Source organism: Petaurus breviceps, unplaced genomic scaffold (genome assembly GCF_028583685.1).
Source record: "Petaurus breviceps papuanus isolate PSGF00001 unplaced genomic scaffold, PetGlider_PUasm1.0 37, whole genome shotgun sequence".
Lineage (NCBI taxonomy): Eukaryota > Metazoa > Chordata > Mammalia > Diprotodontia > Petauridae > Petaurus > Petaurus breviceps.
The window spans coordinates 108773366-108796011 of record NW_027186296.1 but is presented as its reverse complement, the minus strand read 5'-3'; the positions used below and the strand labels follow the sequence as shown (position 1 = coordinate 108796011).

General features: G+C 39.5%; 1 protein-coding gene across 4 annotated transcripts in view; it reads right to left on the bottom strand.

Moving 5' to 3' along the window:
- The window catches only part of PLCE1 (phospholipase C epsilon 1), a 372466-nt gene that overhangs the window by 5755 nt on the left and 344065 nt on the right, over window positions 1–22646 (bottom strand). For all 4 annotated transcript variants that reach the window (XM_069099269.1, XM_069099271.1, XM_069099270.1 and 1 more), the window contains exons 28-32: window positions 21195–21323; window positions 19050–19259; window positions 17392–17550; window positions 16158–16376; window positions 6765–6967 (exon numbers count right to left, since the gene is read on the bottom strand). In XM_069099269.1, the coding sequence (XP_068955370.1) occupies window positions 6779–6967; window positions 16158–16376; window positions 17392–17550; window positions 19050–19259; window positions 21195–21323 (906 nt within the window). In that variant the 3' untranslated portion in view covers window positions 6765–6778. The remainder of the gene's footprint in view (window positions 1–6764; window positions 6968–16157; window positions 16377–17391; window positions 17551–19049; window positions 19260–21194; window positions 21324–22646) is intronic.

The window sequence follows — 22646 nt, the reverse complement described above, 5'->3', positions numbered from 1 at the left end:
TAGGAGGGATCTCCTCACACAGAATCTCTCTGTACCTATGACATCACAGGTGTGCTAGGTGCTGGGGACACAGAAACAGAGGGGGCACCACAGTGCACAGAGCTTGGGTCCAGGGTCAGCAAGACCTGAGTTCAAATCCTGTTTCAGTACTTAATAGCATTCTGACCATGGGCCTTTCACTTGGCCTTGGCTCACTCCTGTAAAGGGAGGGAGTTGGACCAAGGGGTCTTTGAGATCTCTCCTAGCCTTCTGACCTACAGAGATAAGTAAAGCCAAGGCAATTGAAAAAAGGACCGAGCACTAACAGGAAATAAGGGAAGACCCCTTGGAAGAGGTGGCTCCTAAACTGAAATCAGGAGGAAGAGAAGAGCTGTGAGGCTGGATCTGCATGAATAGAGAGAGCTTCCTCAAAGGGAACTCTAGCACTGTGAGGACCTAGCATTTCCATAACGGCTTAAGGTGTGCAAAGCATTAGATCCTCACAAGGCTAGGTGCTAACAGTATCCCCATTTTACAGATGAGGAAACAGACTGACAGAGATTAAGTGATTTGCTTAGGGTTACATAGATAGCAGTATCTGAGGCCATGTTTGGACTCAGGGCTTCCTGACTCCTTGTCCTGGGCTCTTACCACAGGGAGTGGCCATGTGAGTAGAGGGAAGGGAGTAGATGTGTGAATGCAGAATGGAGAAGCTCTGGTGAAGAAATTACAAAGTGAGATCCAGAGGAATGTTGGATAGCAGAGAAAAGGCTAGGACTCGCCTGAGTTCTCCCTGAAACCCTTCTGAACATCTTTAAATAATGCCGTAAAACAAAGTGGCAGAACCCACAAAAGGAGGGGATGAAATAATTTTCCAACCAAAAGCAACTTAAAAGATTGACAGGTGTAATGGTAATGTAATTTTGAATTTGAAGATCCCTTTTGTGTTGGAAAAAGTAGCAGGTACTTAATACTTAGTAACTGATCAAGCCTCTGATTAGGGGAACAGAAGGTATGAACTCCTGTTTCCTGTTAACTGACTTAACAGAAAGGGGTTGGCTGAAGGAAGTAGGTGATACTGTGTATATAAGAAAAGCCCCAGAGAGTCACAGTCAGAATTTCCTTGAGACCAAGATCTGGTGGCAAAACAGGAAAGGTCTGTTGCACCTGGTCAGACTAGGGCACAGTCCAGCGCAGTCTGTGCCAGTATAGACTGGGCCCCAGAAGATCAGGAGCAGGCCTTGGGAGCCACTGGATCATCATTGGCAGCAGTGGCTACTGCTTCTGGAGCTCAGCCCGCGATGGTAAGGGGAGCAAACAACTAGTCAGAAGGAGATTATGGGGGTCTCTCTGCCAGCACTGAGGCAGGATTCCATTGCTTTGTCCAGACTCAGATGCGGGTCACAGTCCTGAGTGGAAGTCCTAGGGCAAGGAGGAATACTAGCATAGCATAGCTTGTGGTCACAGACCAGGGCACAAGCCAGGAAAGTAGTAAACACATCTTTTCTCATACAGCCTGGGAAGAACTAAAAACGTACAGGTCCCTAGAAGTATCTCTGAAAACAGCTGCACAAAACCTCTGCAGTTTGTAACAGAGTACCCTCCATCCTGGAAGCAGAGCCCTAGTTTGACAAAGAGTTAAAAGTCAAGAAATAAGCTAGAAAAATGAGCAAACAACAGAAAAAAATTCAGACCGTAAAAAGTTACTATGGTGACAAAGAAAATCAAAATACTCTCAGAAGAAGATAACAAAGTCAAAGCTTCTACATTCCAAAACCTCCAAGAAAAATATGAATTTGTCTTAGATCATGGCAGAGCTCAAAAAGGATTTTGAAAATCAAATAAGAGAGAGAGAGAGGAAAAATTGGGAAGAGAAATAAGAATGATGCAAGAAAATCATGAAAAAAAGAGTCAACAGATTGGTAAAGAAGAGACACACATAAATACTGAAGAAAATAACACTTTAAAAAACAGACTAGGCCTAATGGTAAAAGAGTCCAAAAAGCAAATGAAGAGAAGAATACCTTTTTTTTTTCCTTTTTGGAGGGCAACTGGGGTTAAGTGACTTGCCCAAGGTCACACGGCTAGTTTTTGTGTTGTGTCTGAGATCGGATTTGAACTCAGGTCCTCCTGACTCCAGGGCCGGTGCTTTATTCACTGTGCCACCTAGCTGCCCCAAGAAGAATACTTTAAATAGCAGAACTGACTAAATGGAAAAAGAGGTATAAAAATTCACTGAAGAAAAAAAAAACTTAATAAGTTGAATCAGCCAAATGGAAAAGGAGGTACAAAAGTTCACTGAAGAAAATGATTACTTAAAAATTAGAATTGAGCGAATGGAAGCTAATGACTTTATGAAAAATCAAGAAACAAAACAAAACAAAAAAACCAAAAGAATGAAAACATACAAAATTCTGTGAAATAGAATAAAGAACTGGCCTAGAAAACAGGTCCAGTAGAGATAATTTTAAAATTATTGCCATGATCATGAAAGCCATGATCGAAAAAAGAGCCTAGATATTATCTTTCAAGAAATTATCAAGGAAAATGCCCTGGTATTCTAGAACTAGAGAGTAAAACAGAAATTGAAAGAATCCACCGATCACCTCCTAAAAGAGATCCCAAAATGAAACTCCTAGGAATATTATAGCCAAATTCCAGGTCAAGGAGAAAATATTGCAAACAGCCAGAAAGAAACAATTCAAGTATGGGGAGGCCACACTGAGGTTAACACAAGATTTAGCAGCTTTTACTTCAAAAGATCAGAGGACTTGGAATATGATGTTCTGGAGGGCAAAAGGAACTAGCATTGCAAACAAGAATCTCTTACCCTGCAAAACTGAGTATAATCTTTCAGAAGGTAAAATGGACATTCAGTGAAACAGGGCTTTCTTGATGAAAAGTCCAGAGCTGAATAGGAAATTTGGCTTTCAAATATAGAACTCTAGAGAAGAATAAAAGGCAAACAAGAAAGGGAAATTATAAGGGACTTAATAAGGTTAAATGTTTATGTTCCTACATGGTAAAATGATACTTGTAACTCATAAGAACTTTATCAATATTAGGGTAGTCAGGAGCATATATAGAGGGAACAGGTATGAATTGAATATGAAGCAATGAAATCTAAAAAAAATAAAATTAAGGGGTGAAAGAGGAATGTACTGGGAGAAAAGGGAAAAGTAGAATGGAGTAAATTATCTCATAAAAGAGACAAGAAAAACCTTTTGCAATGGAGGGAAAGATGGGGGAAATAGAGGGCGTGTGAATCTTACTCATAAGAATAGGCTCATAGAAAATATGAAACTTAAGAGATTGTGGAAATGAATGTTGTAAACTAAAAGGAAATAAATTTTTAAAAAAGAATTGGCTCATTGAGGAAATAATACACTTATTAGGGTATAGAAATCTATCCTACAGGAAAGAAGAGGAAGCAGATAAGAGAAGGGGGTGACAGAAGGGAGAGCACATGGGGGGTAGTAAGAAACAAAACACTTTTGAAGAAGGACAGGGTGAAAGGAGAGAGAGAGAACAGAATAAACAGGAGGGGAAATAAGATGTTAGCAATAGTAAGTTTAAAAAAATTTTGAAGCAAGTTTCTCTGATAAAGGAATCATTTTTCTTTCTTTTTTTCCTTTTTTTTGGAGGGGGGAGGACAGGACAATTGGGGTTAAGTGACTTGCCCAGGATCACATGGCTATTAAGTGTTAATTGTCTGAGGCTGGATTTGAACTCTGGTCCTCCTGACTCCAGTGCCAGTGCTCTATTCACTGCGCCACCTAGCCACCCCCAGAATAATTTTTCAAACAGAGAACTGAGTCAAATTTAAAAAAAATAAGTCATTCCCCAGTTGATAAATGATCAAAAGATATGAAAAGTTTTCAGATGAAGTAATCAAAGCTAGCCAAAACCATATGAAAAAATGCTCTAACTCACTAATGATTGGAGAAATGCAAATGAAAATAGTTCTAGGTACTACCTCAATTAGATCTGCTAATAGGACATAAAAGGCAAGTGACAAATGTTGGAGGGGATGTGGGAAAAATGAGACAGTAATGCATTGTTGGTGGAGTTGTGCAATTTGGAACTATGCCCAAAGGTCTATAAAACCCTGCATACCCTTTGACTTAGCAATATCACTACTAGGTTTGTATACAAAAAGAGACTAAAAAAACAAAAACAAAAACAAAGGGGAAAAGGACCTATGTGTATGGAAATATTTATAGCAGCTCTTTGCTGGTGGCAGGGAGTTGGAAATTGGGGAGATGCCCATCAATTGTGGAATGACTGAAGAGTTGTGTTATATAATTATGATGGAATACTATTGTGCTATAAGAAATGATAAGCAGGATGCTCTCAGAAAAAAACCTGGAAAGACTTGCATGAGCTAGTGCAAAGTGAAGTGTCCTGTGTACAAAGAAACAGCAACATTGTAAGGTGATCTTCTGTGAATGACTTGGCTAATCTCAGAAATGTAATGACCCACAACAGTTACCCTGAAGGATTTATGATAAAATATGCCATCCATTCCCAGACAAAGAACTGATGGTGTTAGAATACAGATTGAGGCATACTTTTTTTTAACTTTATTTTTCTTGAGTTTTTTTTGTCTGTTTTCTTTCACAACATATGGAAATGTTTTGCCTGACTACACATGTATAACCTATATAAAATGCCTTGCCTTCTCAATGAAGTGGAATGGGAAGGGAGAGAATTTGGAATTGTTTTAAAATCAAAATTGTTTTTACGTGTAATTGGGAAAAAACAAAATATTAAATTAAAAAAACAGTCTGACAGACAAATGAGGACATGACAGTTCTTAAAAAGATTTATAAAATTACATTTTCTTCTGTTGAAAAATTAAATTTCTATAGCAGAAGTCATTTTTTAAAATAATTAGCCATGTGAGCAGAAGTCCATGCATGTAATTTGCCTGAAATATTTATTCAGCAAATGATGAAAAATTATGTTAGCTATTTAAAATATGGATTTTTGGATGTCATCTAAAAACAATCCAAAAAACAGTTTCATCAATTTCATTCATACCAACGTGCAGTGATACTCCACTGGGTGGATGTAACTCTTAAATAATTAAGTAACTTGAAGAGCGGTATTGCAGGGATATAGTTACTGATCAATTCTGATTAAGTCAATGAATCTAGAAGTATTTGTAAAATGGAGAAGTCACCCCATTGTGCCTGTCATTAAATTTGATTTCAGTAGGTTTATGAAAAAGACTGCAACTTCATACGGTCAGGGGTCCAGAATATTGCACAGGAGAAATTTTAGGTGGTTAGATGCTACAAACCTACTATCTCATGTGCCTATGTAATTAGATTAAAACTTCCTCCTAATAATCTTGAGAGAATGCAGTTTGCTTGTGGGCAGCATGTTGAATGACCAGGTTCTGGAGGAAAAATGAAACAGAGTAGACGTAGTAAAGGCCAGGGTTATGTCTGAAGTTAGCTCACTTTATGATGATAACTCACATTTGCCCAGAGCTTTAAGGGCTTGTTACATACATTATTACCTCTGATTTAGAAAACAGAAGCTCACTGGGAACTGGGACAGTTTACTTCTGGCTTTATATGTCAGGGCCTCCTATGGTGCCTGGTACTGAGTAAGTCATCATAAATGCATGTGAACTGAACTGGTACTCACAGTAATCCTGGGAGGAAAGTGCTGTAGATATTATCCCCATTTCATTATATTGTATTTTCAGTGAACAAAAATTAATTTTCTCCCCCTCCCACCTCTGCTCTGATGAGGGGGAGGGGGAGGGAGGAGAAGAAAAAACATAATTCTTGTAACAAACAACTCAGTCAAACCAAACAAATGCTGGTATCAGCCCGAGGCCATCACCTCTGTCAGCAGATGGGTAGCATGCTCTCCATCTTATAGATGAGGAAATTGAGGCCAAGAAATGTTAAATGACTTTCTCAGAGTCAGATGTAGGATGTGAACCCAGACCCTTCCTGACTCCAAATCCATCACTATCTAATATGCCATTCTGACTCCCAAAGAACACAAGAGAAAGCCATGAAAACCAGAAGCCATGCCTAGGAGACATCAGTCTGTATATTCCTCCATTGTCCCTGCTACAAAATCTCACAGAAGAATTAAAGTTCTGTAACAGAGCTCTAAGAACAGAATTAAAGTAGGGAGGAAATTTGAAAAAAAAAATCGGCATAAAAATCAAAGGGATCTTGGAGCAGCTAGGTGGCACGGTGAACAGAGCACCAGCCCTGGAGTCAGAAGGACCTGAGTTCAAATCCAGCCTCTGACACTTGACACACTTACTAGTTGTGTGACCTTGGGCAAGTCACTTAACCTCAATTGCCCTGCCTTCTCCCCTCCAAAAAGCAAAAAATAAAAATAAAAAAATCAATTAAAAAAATCAAAGGGATCCGTAAGACTTAAAAAAAGGAATAGGATGGTAAAGGGACTCAGCTGTCATCTCCTTTTTCAGAAAAGGATGGAGAACTGGAGGGTGAAGGGACATAGAGAGTTCATGTCAGAGCTACTCAGCCTGTCCTGGCTCCCTTTAGGCCAGTAAGGAATTTGAACAGTTAAACTGGATGGCTTATCTGCACGTCTCAGAGTTTATTTCAAGGACGATGGCACAGGCAGTAATTTCTCGTAGTGCATCTTTCCTGTTTATATTTATGAGAATTAGCTCTGCTTGTTGTCCTTTTCTGGAGAGAAAAAAAGACACAGCACAAGCTGTGCTTTACAAGCTTATTAAAGGGCCTTGCTTTAGTATGAGGGCCATGAGTCTGGGATCATACCTGGATAAAGGTGCTCATGGGTGATGGTCCGTTGTGTCGTTAGAAGAGAAGCTGCCCACAGGTTTTTCTTCCTTCACCTGGACACTTTCTGCTACTGAAAGCTGAGAAGTTGACATGAATCCTCGATACTGCTTACTAGACTTGGTAAATTTCTTAAGTTCATTAGCAAAGGAAATGCCTTTTCTTTTATCTTCTCGAGCTGCCTGAAAAAAAAAAACACCCAATCTTAGAAAGTAAAATAAAAATGCTCATCACTCTAAAATTGATTTTTAAAATACTCATTCCATGTCATTGGAGGAAATATTTTGACATTCTTTTAGTTAAATGTGGTTTAAATCAGTATGAATATGAAGAATGGTATTTTTCTCATATCCTGCTAAAGGATATCCGATTAGCTCAGCAGCTTGGACATCACCAGGGACCCCTGAGGATGTGCTTTTTTAAACTAAAGAATTACTTTCCAAATTGGATGTGTTTCAGCTTTTCCAGTACAATGTCAGTCCATTGGTTGCTGGACAGAGATCCTATTTAAAGTACCAACAGTTAAATGAACATTTGTAGGTACTCTAAGAATGGTGTGATTCTTAGAATTCACTGCCCCTTTTTATGCTACTGTCAATGAGGAAGTAGAAGGTAGGTACACCCAACAATGGACATTTTGTGTTTTTGTTTATATCATGGGGTGCCTTCCTACTCCAGAGCCCCATTGCATGGAGGTGACCCTGGATTTTCTATGCTCTGGCAAATCTACCATACTGAAAAAGCTTTGAGTATGGTCTTGGAAGCTGATTAAGTTTGTTTTCTGAGGACCAGCCTTACTAAGTCTGGACAGACTCATCAGCAGTAATCTAGTCACTTGGTTATGAATTGTTTGGGGCATGGCAATTGATGAAACACAGAAAAACACTAAAGATTTTCAGTCCTAAGTGGTTTCCTTTTGTTTCTATAGTGATGGTGGCAAAAGGGACAGAAAAGAACAGATGGTGCTAAGGATCACCATTTTCTAGATCATTAATATACATTAATTTAAGCTCCTGATACTATAAATGTGAGCTTCTTGCCAAATGATCAATGAACAAATATAATATCAGAAGAACTGAATTTTATTCATCTTGCTATTCTTGATATAATGTTATTGGAATATAGAAGGAAGCTGTAGCTAAATGGAAGGATAGCCAGAGGTTTTCCTTGGAGGGGTAAATAAAGGATTCTGTTTTTATCATTCAAAGATAACAAGAAGCATTTTTTCATCTGACATTTGGTCATCTGGTATTACAGTACTCATGACAAACATTTATAAAAAGTATGAAAATAATTAACTGACATTTCAATATTGTTGTTGAGGTTGAGAACTTGCTAAGACCCTCCAAATAAAATCATTATATACCTTATTTTCAATGACTTCAACGAAAAGATGCACAGTGGTAGAGAGTATGTTGAAAAACATGGTCTCAGAGTTAGAAATGAGTCCAAAGGCTTATAAACTATACAAAAACCTCATAACTTGGGTTGTGATTGAGGGGGTTAGGAAATAGGTGGCAACTGATCCTTAAGCTGAAGCTGGGGGAGCCCAGTTGACATCACCTGGCATTACTGCAGCTATGACAAGGGCCACAACGGTGGGGGTGAAGAATTAACCAGCAAGAGTTTATTTAGCATCTATTATGTGCCATGTTCTATGCTAGGTTCTGGGGATAAAAGAAAAAAGCAGACATTCCCTGCTATCAAGGAGCAGACACTCTATTGGGGCAGACAATGTTCATATATAAGTACTTTAAGAACAAATGAGAGAGAGACAGACAGAGACAGAGAGAGAGAGAACGAGAACAGGAAAGACTTCCTGTAGGAGGTGGTGCTTGAGCTGAGACTTGAAGGAAGTGAGGAATTCTATGAGGTGGAGGAAGAGGGTTACCTATTCAAGATGGGTGTTAAAGTGGGTTTCAGGTGAAGACAGTACCTTAGAAATCTGTGCCAAATATGACAGTTCTGCTTGAACTGCCACAGGATGAGGAAATGGAGGAGAAAAAGAAAAGAAAAAGCCCTGACTGCTGAGCTAGGAAGGGAGAAAGAGCCAGGATTGGGTCTCAGTTTCTTCATCTAAGTGTAATACTATTTATTTTTTAGAAATAAATTTATGTTGATGACTTGTTTTTTACATCACTATAATTTCTCCCTGTATCCTTTCCTTCTACCTCTCCCAGAGAACCATTCCATAGAACAGATATATTTTAAAGAAGAAAATGAAGGGACAAAAAATCAGCAAAACTGATCAAATGCAATGAAGAAGTCTGAAAAGATATGTAGTGTGTCACACCTATGAACCTCCTACCCTTGCAAAGGAGTTGCTAGGGGATTTTCTTGTGCAGGTATTTCTTCCTTGGAGGCATGGTTTCACTTTATGATTCTGCAGCATTAACATCTATTGTTCTGAGGTGGTTCTTTCCATTTCCATTGTTGTGTGTACTGCTCTTAGCACCGCTTTCTTCACTGCATCTGCTCACGCAAATCTTCCCATGCTTCTCTGTATTCATCACACTGACCATTTTTCATAGTGTAGTCATATTCTGTTGCACGCATATGTCCCAACTTATGTAGCCATTCACCAGCTGATATAAGCAAAATCTGCTCTGCTTCCAATTCTTTGCTACCACAAAAAGTGCTGCTATAAATATTTTGGTGTACACGGGCCCTTTCTTGTCGGTGTCTCCTTGGTATACTTCACATTGCTTTCCAAAATGGTCGTACTGATTCACGGCTCTACCAATAATGCATTAATGTGCCTATTTTTCTACAACCTCTCCAACACAAGCCATTATCGTCTTTCATCATCTTTGTGAACTGGCAGGGTGTGAGGAGAAACCTCAGAATTGTTTTTATTTAATTTCTCTAATTGTTGGAAACCCAGAGCATTCTTTCACATTGTTGAGTTGTTTGCAATAATTCTTTTGAGAACTGTTTGTTCACCTCCTTTGACCACTTATCTTGGGAACGGCTCTTGGTCTTACATGTATCTGTTAGTTGTGTGTGTGTGTGTGTGTGTGTGTGTGTGTGTGTATGCATATATCTTAGATACTAAACTGTCATCTAAGAAATTTGATAAAACAATTTCCCCCCCAATCAACAGCTTCACCATTCCAAGATGCATTAATGTTTATGCAGAGCTTTTCAGTTTCATGTGGTAAAAGTTATTTATTTCATCTTTTGTAATTGCCTTTATCTCATGATTGCTTAGGGAATGTATCTGGTAGCCATAGCTATGATATGAACTGCTTCTCTTCTAATTTTTTTATGTTGTGATATTTAATATCAAGGTCATATGTCCACTTTAAATTTATTGTGGGATACGGTGTAAGATGTAACTCTAATCCTAATTTCTGCTGGACTGCTTTCCAATTTTTCCAGCAATTCCCCCCCCTCCCAAATTGGGAGTTCTTTCCTAAGTAAGTTATATTTTCTGGTTTCTCTACTGCTGAGTTCTGCTGTTTCTATTCACCTTGTCCAGTTGGTCCCACTGATCTACTTCCCTATTTCTAATAAATGCCAGATGGTTTTGAGGACTGCTGCCTGAAGTGCCATTCCTCTTTCATCCTTACCTCTCTTCATTATTTCCCTTGATGTACTAGAGCTTCTAGAGATTTTGTTTCTCCAAATGAAATGGATGCTGCTGCTATTTACACTACCTGTCTTATATGGTCATTGTGAATAAAGTGTGTCAAATCATAAAACACTGTATAAGTGTGAGCCTCCTTAGACCTAAAAAGGACCTCAGATATCTCTCTAGTCCCAACCCTTCCTTATACAGGTGAGGAATTTGATGCACAGAAGTATAGTGATCTCCAAAAGAATAAAAGCAAAAAAAAAAAAAGAGGTATAGTGACGTTCCTAAAGTCATAAAGCTTGTCACTAGTGGAACAGCAAATATAATTCAGGTTAACTAACTCCTGATTCAGTTTCTTCCTTCCTTTCCTTCCTCCTTCCTTTTCTCCAGTGCTTTCCCCCTGCACCATACTATTTTCTAATTCAAGTGTTCCTTCAGCGATGCCCAGTGGAGCAAGGTTGAAAAGAAGGGTTTTTTCCTGGGCCAAAATGCCAATGACAACATTAGGGAAAGCAAATGGGCATCACTGCTGATTGGAGAAGCAGATAGGGCCAATTTTTAAACATAAGTGATTCCTGCCATCTAGTGGCTGGATTGAAAACTAGAGGGTGACAAGAGAGGGCCACCTCTATTGTGGGCGTGCTTTGGTGCATATGCTGAAAGCTGCCTTTTGAGGGACAGACCAGCAGTGAACTTGTTCTTCGGAATGACTCAGGGTGATTACGTCTTTGCTTAAAGGCTTCCAAAGAAGAGGAACCTCCTATCTCCTGTTTTACTTCTGGAGAGCTCAAATTGCTGGCTTTTCCCTGCTTTCAATCAAGCTAAATTTGCTCCTCTGCAGCTTTCCTGATGGCTACTAGATTCTACCTTCTGGGGCTAAGTAGAACAGGTCTAATTCCTCTTTCATTCAAGGCTCATTTGCTGGGGGAAGAAATCTACATGGAGCATATGGATGTTTTTATTTTTATTGCTTCCTCATAGTATGATTTAAGCAACAGCACAGGGCTATATTTTTGTTTTTCTTAAATTTAATTTTATTCCGAACTTTATGAACATCAAATAAAATGAACATTTCCACATGCCTTATAGAACAAGAATTCATATGAAACAGTTAACTTCCAATAAAGAGAGCTTGCTTTTCTTTTAAATTATATAATGAATTCAGTGTCTTGCTTGTCTATGATTCTTTTGAATCTTTTTTGGAGGGTCTAGGGGAGAACCCTATCATCTAATTTTTTATTCTTGTCATTAATATGATGACTCATGTTTATTATTTTCCCAGTATTAAACCCACCTTGCATTCCTGGTATAAAGACAACCTGGTCATAGTGTATAATCTTTTTTGATATGTTGCTGTAGCCTATTTATTAATTAAATTTTGTGTGTGTGTTGATATTCATTAGGAATATTAATTTGTAGTTTTCTTTCTCCTGATTTGGGCATTAAGACTATATTTGTAGGGGGTGGCTAGGTGGTGCGATGAATAGAGCACTGGCCCTGGAGTCAGGAGGACCTGAGTTCAAATACAGCCACAGACACTTAACACAAAAACTATTTGTGTGATATTGGGCAAGTCACTTAACCCCAATTGCACTACCCTCCCCCCCCCCCAAAAAAAAAAAACAAAAAAAAAAAAAAAAGACTATATTTGTATCACAGAAAGAATCCTTTCTTTTCCCATTTTTGCAAAATAATTTTGGAATTAATTTTTCTTTGAATGATATAATTTGCTGGTCCTGGAGTTCTTTTTCTTGGGAGTTCATTTATGCTTTGTTCAAAGTCTTTTTTCTTAGATCAGGTTATTTAAGTTTTCTATTTCTTGCCTATTAATTTTATATTTTTGAATTTATTTATTTTAATTTTATATTTTTGTATATTTTAATTCAAGTAGTATATTTCATTTAAGTAGTCATTTTTGAGCATATAATTCGACAGAAATTTCTGTTGTTTTTATGATTTGTTTTTTAGATTCCAATTTTTTAGGATTAAGTTAATTTAACATTTTTAATACTTGGGGTACCTAGGTTGCACAACGAATAGAGCACCAGCCCTGGAGTCAGGAGGACCTGAGTTCAAATCCAGCCTGACACTTAACACAAAACTAGCCGTGTGACCTTGGGCAAGTCACTTAATCCCAATTTCCTTACCTTCCCCTCTCCAAAAAGCAAAAATAAAATTTTAATACTTTCTTCAGCAGCCCTTTATGAAATATACTTTTTTGTTGGATTGTGATAAGTAAAGACTATGTTTAATATTTCTGCTGTTCTGCATTTGTTTTGTAAAGTTTTTTATGCTCTAATATGTGGTTAGTTTTTGTAAAGGTGCCATGTACAAGCTGGGAAATGTATATATTCTTTTCTATTCCTATTCAATAAAAACCAGTCATCTATAATACATAAATTTTCTAAAACTATGTTTAGGTCCTTGACTTCTTAATTGTTTATTTTGTGGTTAGATTTGTCTACATGTGAAAGGGATACACTGAGATTCCCCACTATTGGTTTTATTGTCTATTTCTTCCTGTACCTTATGTCAGTCATCGAATATTTATTAAGCATAAACTATGGGCTGGATACTGCAGACACTGCATACAGTGAATGGTAAAACCCTCATTTGCAAGATCTTACCTTTTAACTAGGGAGAAAACAAGAGGATAAGTTCATACATATATACAGAATAAATGCAAAGAAGTCCCAAGTAGTTTGAGAGGGAGGTCCCTAAGAGCTGGGAGGATCGGAAAGGCTTCACAAAGAAGATGGCTGAGTGGGACTGTGAGGGAGGAGAGATTTTATGAGGCAGGCATGGAAAGGAATTCCACTCCAGGCATAGGGGACAGTGCAAAGGCATGGAGATGGGAAATGGAATGTTGTGTGTGAGCAACAGAGAAGGCCAGTGTGGACGAAGCAGCTGTGAAAGGCTTTATAAGTTAAGCAGAAGAATTTACATCTGATCTGAGAGGCAATAAGAAGCCGCTAAAGTTGACTGGATAGGGGAATGACAGTCTTTATCTGCAAGAAGGAAAACAAACACTTATTAATTTCCTATTCTGTTCAAAGCACTGTTCTAGGAGTATTCAAAGTCAGAAATGTTGCTGCTCTAGAGGACTTATAATTTGTTGCCTAACACCTCATTATCTTTATGCCAGATCTTCCTTCCTGCCTCTCGCCTAAAGCAAGGGCCGATCAATTGCCCAATATCTTCATTCAGCATCCCTACAACTTTCTAGCCCAAAACATACCTGCCTGGCCACTGCTCCCTAGTGTGCACTGTCTTCTCTTATTTGGACCACATCCTGGGCACAAAGTACTCAATTACGAGCTGGTGTGGAAGGGCAAACTGGCTGGGCAGCCCAAGAGGCCTGATGACACGGCAGCGCTCAATTATCCAATGAGGAAAAGAATTTTTGTCCTTAAAAAATCTTGTAGCAGCCCAGAAGTCATCCTGTAGGCTTGTTTCAAGTACTGAGCAAAAGGTAGAAAGTACTGAGGGAGAAAAAAGATGGCCCAAGAATAAAGAGAGAAAACTGAGTGAGTGAAAAGAGATTCGTAATGATGCAGACTCTCTTTTGGAAAAGTTCTCAGTTTCTAGTATTCAGAAGCAGAAAGCAAAGTTTTCTATCTGAAGATGAAAGAGGATTATTAGAGTCCTATTATTTGACTGAGGTTGCTGCCGATGATGACAAGAAAGGGCAAATATTTCAAGAAGCATTTCAAGTGAGCACAAAGGAGAGGCTACCAAGTCGCCCCCCGAGATCGTGGCTTCTCCAGAGAAGGCTGATGCCCTTGGAGAGCCAGAACTTGAGACAGTGAGTGAAGACTCATAGGACAGCACACTCATACTGCAATTACTAAGCATCAACTTGACACTGTGAACAGACATACACTGAAGGTGGTGAAGCTGAGGTCAGAGGGAGAATTCACCTGCCTCCACCTTCTACCTGCCTCACTCTACAATTACACGGCAGACCATGTCACCCTGCTGCCCCATGCAGAGCTATGTTCATCATCTGTGACAGACCTATGCTACTGCTATTCAGATGTCTATGTCTTCTATGTGGTTTTTTTGTTTGACACTAGGGGAATGGAGTCAGTTAGTATTCAAGGAGTTATAAATTTCCACCGAAGTGGACAATATGGGGCTATGACATTTTTGTATATGATTTATGTGTCTGGCATAGTATTTTTAGTACATTGCTATTTCATAAGGTCAGTGTTAAAACAACTTTCATGTCTAAGCAAAGAAAACTGTTCATATATTAGCCTATCATAGGTTGGTGGGGTAGGGAGGGTAAGGGATAATTGGGTTTTAGCCACAGATGTAGTTACTGTGAATAGCTGAGAGCTGTAGCAATGTGGCTGTGGTAGAAACAGATATCCCAGAGATACTACATATTACACCACATGTATCTGTAGAATGTACAGTCTTACCATGTACACCTTTATGACTGCAGCTGCAAAAGTGTTGCTTAAGATAAAGTTTTAATGGGGCAGCTAGGTGGCTCAGGGAATACAGCACTGGCCTTGAAGTCAGAAGGACTTGAGTTCAAATTTGACCTCAGATACTTGACACTTAACTAGCTGTGTGAGCTTGGGCAAGTCACTTAACCCCAATTGCCTTGCCTTCCCCCCTCCAAAAAAATAAAAGATTAAGTTTTAATTTAGTCAATTTACTCTGAAAAAAGGCAGAAATGGCTCAGATTTCATTATTTGTAAAGTTACTTGCTCTTTGCTTTCATTATTTTTGTTACATGTTTTGCGTGTATTTAAGTGGTTTAGGCAACCTAACAACAAATGTAAAAGCTACTGTAAAAATGAAGTGTTTGATATTCATAAAATTACTGGATATCATGTGTATCAGTGAAATGAAAAACCTGTATACTTAACTTTTTAGATTTTTTACTTTTGTTATATTTTAAATACTTGTCCAAAGTGTATGTTCTCTAAATAACAACGATAGCTAACATTTATATCGAGTCTACTATGTGCCAGAGACTGTGCTAAATGCTCTACAATTATTACCTCATTTGATCCTCACAAAAATCCCGGGAGGCAGATTCTATTATTGTCCCTGTTTTACAGATGAGGAAACTGAGGCAGAGAGTGGTTAAGTGACTTGCCCAGGGTCATATAGCTAGTAAATAAGACTGGATTTGAACTCAGGTCTTCCTGACTTCAGGTCCAGAGCTTTATCCACTGTGCCACCTAGGTTTAACAATGAGATAACTTGAGAAGATGAGTAGCTTTGTTTAATACTTTACACATTTTCATGAACTAGGTGGAACAGCAGCAGAGAATAGTAATGGGTCCCAAATTGGATAGAGATGATCAGCAATGTGGGCAGTCTATTCATGGAAAACTATAAAGCCCCACACAAAGACTGCTCAGGCGCTCACTGACCTAGGTTAGGTAACAGGCCTACTTCTCTCACTCTGGCCATCTGACATTTGGAAATTCTGGAGGGAAGGAAGTGGGGCTGCTCAAAGACGGGAGGGGGAAGGAAGATGTTGGAGAAGTGTGACAGCGGGTGGTGGAAGATGGAGTGGAGGACTCTGGGAAGGCCCAGGAGCCAGAGGAGGTCAGCTCACTTGTTGCTGAGGAGCAGCAGGGATACGAGCCCAGAGCTGCTTGGATACTACGCTTCTGTTGATATAAGAACAAAACTAAACTTAGTTTAATATTTCTCTTCCCCTTACTGTTACTCTCTCCCCAAGTCTCCTTGTTCCCACCCTCCATTAGGATGTTGCTTATGAACACTGAACATTCAGGAAGATCACAAAACATCTTTCTAAAGCTTACCTGAACCTGCTCTTTTAGCTTAAGGATAAATTTTCCTGCTCCCTTCCACTTGCTTTGAGCCTGGAACACACACTCCTGGTCTCCGAGAACCCTCTGAGAAGACTTGGGTGTAGAAGATTTCTTGTTAGCAGGTTCCTTTAGCACCTCCTCCAGAAGCACATAGTCACTCGGGTTGGGATTACTCAAAATACTATAGGAATATTTTGCTTTGCACAAAGTCTGTAAAGATTCGACAAACAATTCAGCAATCATTGACTAGGCACTTACTATTGGATCACCTCCAAGTCATTCTGTCTGTACCTTGTTTGTACATAGTTGTCAGCCTGTTGTCTTCACCATCAGACAGACTGTCTTTGTATCCCCAGGGCTTGGCACATTTCTTCTATATAGTAGGTACTTAATAAATGCCACCCTACTATGTGCAAAGTGTTACATACTAGCTCCGGGGGATATAAAGACAAAAAGAAAGGACGCTTATTAAGTCCCTTCTGTGTGCCAAGCGCTTCACAGTTACTATCTTATCTGACCCTCTCAACAATCCTGGGAGGTAGGTGCTATTATCCCTATCTTACAGTTGGGGAAATGGGGGCAGACAGTAATGGAATGATTTGTCAAGAGTCACATAGCTAGTAAAAGTCTTCCTGTCTCCAGGCCCAGTTCTTTACTAGATGCCTTGGGGGAGAATACAGAACCAGGATGTTGGAAACATTTCTAACCAATATCTCATAAGAGCATATTCTAGATCCTCAAGGCCTTAGAGATCACCCAGTTTAAAGACCCTCCCTCATTTTACAGGAGTAAGGAGGAATAAGCGTTAAGTGACATGCCCAAAGTTATACAAGTAGCAAAAGCAGGATTCTCATCCAGGGCCTCTGTCTCTTAATCCAGAGTATCTGTCACTGGACTGAGAGCCTCCACTTCTCACACTCATAAGATACTGAGAGTAAGACAGGGTCCCATCTTACAGCCCATCCGATAAAGGAATGCCCTCCACAATATCCCTAACAAAAGGTGATCAAGTCTCTGCTTGAACTTTTCCAGTGACAGGGACTTCAGTACTTTGTGATTTTCCCAATAAATGACTTCTTTCCAGATTCCGTAAGATGCACTCCATATCTTACCAGAAACCCATTATGCTAGGAGGTCACTGATCGAATTAACGCTTGATGCGTATAGTTTACTTCAATCTCATCTCGGAATGTGGGAAGGAAACACCTAGGAGGGTGAGGTGTACCTGCTGGATGACCTCCTGGGCAGTGCTGACCCGGGGAGCTTTGATGACTGTACGGGGCTGCTCAGGGGAGACATCATGGACTTGTACAAAGAAGTTTTCATCTTCTGAGTTCAAGGTCACTTCCTTCTCTTCCTGGAAGACATTCTTCTCCCCCAGGTGCTGCACACAAAGTGTGAAAAAGAGGAGAGAAGAAAATGAATAAAAAGCAGCACGAGGTAGTTAGAACACCTGGCCATGGATGCTGGGTTTTGCCAATTCTTAACTGCATGACTTGGGCAAAGAGCTTAACTTCATCAGCATCAGTTTCTTCATCTGTATAATGGGGCATGATAATTCTTTTTTTTTTTTGCTGTTTTTTGGGGGGGGGCAATTGGGGTTAAGCGACTTGCCCAAGGTCACATGGCTAGTTTTGTTTGTGTGTGTGTGTGTGTGTGTGTGTGTGTGTTAAGTGTCTGAGGCTGGATTTGAACTCAGGTCCTCCTGACTCCAGGGCCAGTGCTCTATTCACTGTGCCACCCAGCCACCCCCATGATAATTCTTGCACTCTTGCACACAGGGTTGTAGTGAGCTTTAAACTGTATATAAATATAAATCTAATGTGAAAATATGCATATACATAAAATATGTAAACTATCACAAAAAAGGTAAATATCTTGGTTAGACTGAGAAAATGTGTGTTGGTAATCTGGGACTACTGAAGGACATTTCTTACCTTTGAATGTGATTCCATTAAATATTTCTAAAATTTTATATAATCTATATACATATACTTATAAATGAGATATATAAATTATAAGTATCTTTGTAGAGGCCAGCTGATAAAAAGTGGAATGGAGTTTTGGCATATGCTGCATAGATGAACTCATTTTTTAACAACTGTGGTGAGACCTGCCACCATAGCAAATTATTTGAAAAAACAATCTGAGATATTTTTAAAGAAATGGAACATTATTCCTTTGAAGTACATTTTATAAAGTAAATTTCATTAATGGACACTAACAAGTAAAATAAGGTGATTTCACAAAAAATATGTACATTAACGAACAAATGTAACATCAATATAAGTATCTCTTGATGTATAAGAATTACAAAGCTCCCATTCTGAAGCTATGTTTGAAGAAATATTAAATTTCTGAGCCCTTGGCTTTATTTTAGACTAATCTCTCTGTACTCATGACAGCTCAGTGCAAAGGAGACCTTCTGGGGGATGATCATCCCCTGCTCCTGCAGGTCAGTCCCTTCCCTGTGATTTACAGTCTTAGAAAGGTGCCTAGACCACTGAAGAGTCAGAAACCTGCTCAGGTCTCAAAGCTAGGACAAGTCAAAAGAGGACCAGAACCCAGGTCATCCTGTCTGTACAACCAAGCTCTCTTACCCACAACAAGACTCCTCCCTTTGACATTACTTGCTGTGTTTCTGTCCTAGGGAAAGTCAATCCATCTCTCAGTGACCCCAGGGAATTCTTTAAGATTTATAAGATGAAGGAAAGCTTTAGATCTGAATCTGTAGAGGGAAGTATCACACTGGGAGTTCTCTACACTGATGGAACCACAGGTCCTTACCAAAAGTCACACAAACCAGGTCTAAATTACTGAAAAATTTTTAGTTGGCAGAGTTTATGGGATTTTACTGTATTAGCTATTCCTGAATATACTTACTTCCTCCTGGACTTTAAAAATAATCCTTCCAACATAACCTTCTTCTGGGAACCAGCTGTTCAAAATCTGCACAATCTCTTCTTCTGGACTGATTATTCTCTGGAATGGCTGTTTCCTGAAGTCATTTTTTTCTTTAGATATAAAATATTTTTCTTCCATCAAAAAGTAGTCTGTGGTGATTGGTATGGAACCTTGTGAAGCAGTCAAAATCTAACATGTACAAAAGAAAAAGACTGGTGAGACAGTGTAAATAGTTGATAAAAATCTTTTAAATTCTAAATGAATCTATTATTGTAGAGCACAAAATATGCCTGACATTTACTGCCAAGTTAAATCTACTCTGAAGTAGTGAGTACATCATTCCTTTTTGGAAGATCTAAGCAATTTCCTATGACCAAAAAGGCTTGTTTACTTCCACTCTGGCCAGCAACACAATTTATTCATAATCCCAGGACGGCAAAACTCTTTTCCCACTGCTGGAATGACAACCCCTGTTGAGTTTTAATAACTTTTAGGTTTTTTAACCCATGACCTTAGCCCTTTGTCATTCTAAAGTCCTGAAACTTTGCAGAAAATGCTTTGCTTTTATGACAATGGCCAATAACCTAGTCCAGCCTTAACCAAGACAATTTATTTTTCTCATGTTGGAACCACCCAATCATTTTTAAATGTTAGGTTTATAAGGCTAAACTCTCAGCATAAGCAGGTCCCTGGGAATTCTATAGTGCAAATGATGGTGGAGCAGAGGCCATAATCCATCCAAACTCTCCCAACATTCCTCTCCAAACAACTTTAAAATAATGCCTCAAACTGAAGATCAGGATGAGACATTTTTCCAGTCCAAGACAACTTAGGAAGTCCTCAGGAAAGGTCTGTGACACTGATTGGGGGCCAGCTTGGAGCCCACATAGTGGCAATACTAATGGTGGGCCTTGGAAATAGCTTCAGGAGCTCTCAGCCCAGAGACAGGAAGGGTTAGGCAACTGGTCAGAAAGAGATCAGGGATCCTCTGCTGTCACTGGCACCTGGTGCTATCTGCCAACTCTGTTGCCCATCCACAGTTTTGGGTCATACTTCCAGGGCAGAGAGGAATACTAGTGCTTACATCTGCAGGGAGGAAGGACTCATCCTGGGTAAAGAACAGTGACCACACCTCTCCCTGCAACACACTACCTTAGAAGCATCAAAAACTTGCCGGCCTCCAGAACTAGCTCTGAAAATGGCAGCAGGAAAAAGATTGAAGCTTGGGATGCTGACTCCCCCCTGCAAGGTGAGCAGAGCCCAACTTTAACATAAAGTTCAAAGTCAAGAAATAGGCTAGAAACAGCAAGAGATAGAGAAAATGTTTTGAAATAACTGTAGATAATACAAAATACTTGGGAGTCTACCTGCCATGAAAGACCCAGGAATTATATGAACATGATTACAAAACACTGTTCACATAAATAAAGTCAGATCTAAACAACTGGAAAAATATCAATTGCTCATGGATAGGCCAAGCCAATATAATAAAGATGACAATTCTATGTAGATTTACTTATTCAGGGCCATATCAATCAAACTACCAAAAGTTATTTTATAGAGCTAGAAAAAAATCATAACAAAATTCATCTGGAAGAACAAAAAGTCAAGAATGTCAAGAGAATTAATGAAAACAAATGTGAAGAAAAGTAGCCTAGGTGGTACTAGGTCTACATCCTGAAGAGATTTTTTTTTAAAAAGGAAAAGAACCTATTTGTACAAAAAATATTTATAGCAGCTCTTTTTGTGGTGGCAAAGAATTGGAAACGGAGGAGATACCGATAAACTGGGGAATGGCTGAACAAAGTTGTGATATATGATTGTAATGGAATACTATTGTGCTATAAGAAATGAGAGCAGGCCAATTTCAGAAAATCATGGATTTATATGAAACTGATGCAGAGTGAAGTGAGCAGAACCAGGAAAACTGGGTCTGTTGGATCTTACATTCTGCTGGCATAGAATTTGAGAATCCAGGACCACCTTCATATGCCAATGAAGCTTCAGAGGAAGGCTTTGATGAGGGTATGCACGTCTATGTGTGTGCATATAGATAGATAGATAAATAGATTACAAAGAGATTAAATTATTAGATTTTCACAACCAAATGCTTTGTGAACTTACTTGGTGAAGAAGCTGCTTTGCTTTAGTCTCTTTATTTATAGTGAAAACAGTAAAAGGCTCAGGACCTGGAATCCCATGTACTGTGACCTTGTATGTCTCCAGACTTTTTCTTTCTTCGGTGCTGAACATCTGTCAGATAGAATATTTATATTGTTTGTGTCATGATTAAGGCTCTTTTCTAGTCTAAATAATGCAAACTATTTCTAGGTTATGTTTACAATTACTCAGAATGCATGGTGCGTTCTTCTCAAAGGCATGTTCTTTAAACCCTTTCAAATGGGAACCCTTGGCAGTGAGCACCTTAAACACTGATGATTGCACTGAAGCCATGGCCTCTCTTCCTATGTCAGAGGGTGGGTCCTTCCTTCAAGCCCCTTTTGATCCTAATTCATTAATTATTTATTCATCCAATAAACATTTATTGAGTGTCTGCTATGTCCAGGGTGTACAGTGTTAGTTACTTAAAACTTTGTACATCCCTCAAGTACTGAGTCTGGTGTCCTGTTGCTTCTTCCCTTCCTAATACTGTCTTATATTTATTTTGTTCCTATTATACATATAGCCACGAATGTCCGTGTTGTCTGACCCATGACGATGGCGAGCTCCTGAGAGAAGGCCTTGTTTCATTTGTTGGTCTTTGTATCTCCCGTGCCTGGCACACAGGAGGTGCTTAATAAATGTGTGCTAACTGATTCACTGATAAAATACCTGAATGCAGCCTCACCCAGGTTCTTAGTGCCATGGACCCCAATACCTTAAAACTCCTCTCTCTGTGGGAGCAGCAGCAGAATCAGTGTCAGAGAAAAGTTTCCCCAAGACCCCCCTCGCTTGCTGGAGGAGCCTCAGACAGCTGTTACACGGTGAGAAGCAGGTCCTCCTCACCGGCCTCCTCTCAGTAACAGGCTGCATCAGATAAGAATCCTTTAGGGACAGAGGACTGTGCTTCAAAGCCCATCAGTTCTCCTTCCTTTCCTCCTCCCAACCTCTCCTCCTGTCACACAGGCTGGGAATGCTGTGCTGTTGGTGGTGAGGATCCCAAGAATACTCTCACCCTAATGAAGGTGTGCTTTGCCCCAAGAATCAAAGGTTTCTTAACTCTGACTTTCCACGATACTTCTCTCTGATTTCCCTCTTACCTGTCTGGCTCAGCCTTCGCGGTCTTGTTTATTTGATCACCATCGCGTATCCCACCCCTTAAGTGTGGATTTATACCAACGCCCTGACCTGGGCCCTCAGTATGATCCTCAACTTCTCATTCACAGCACCAGTGTAATTAGCCTCAAATTCTGTCAGCTGTACTTCCATCTCATCTCTCACATCAAGCTCTACTTTGTGGCAGCCTCCCTTGTTCAGAATATCATCAGACCATGTTTGAGCAGGCCGTCACAGCAGGGAACTGAGTCCCACTTCAAGTAGCATCTTATATAAGTAGCATTATACTGCTGCTGCTGC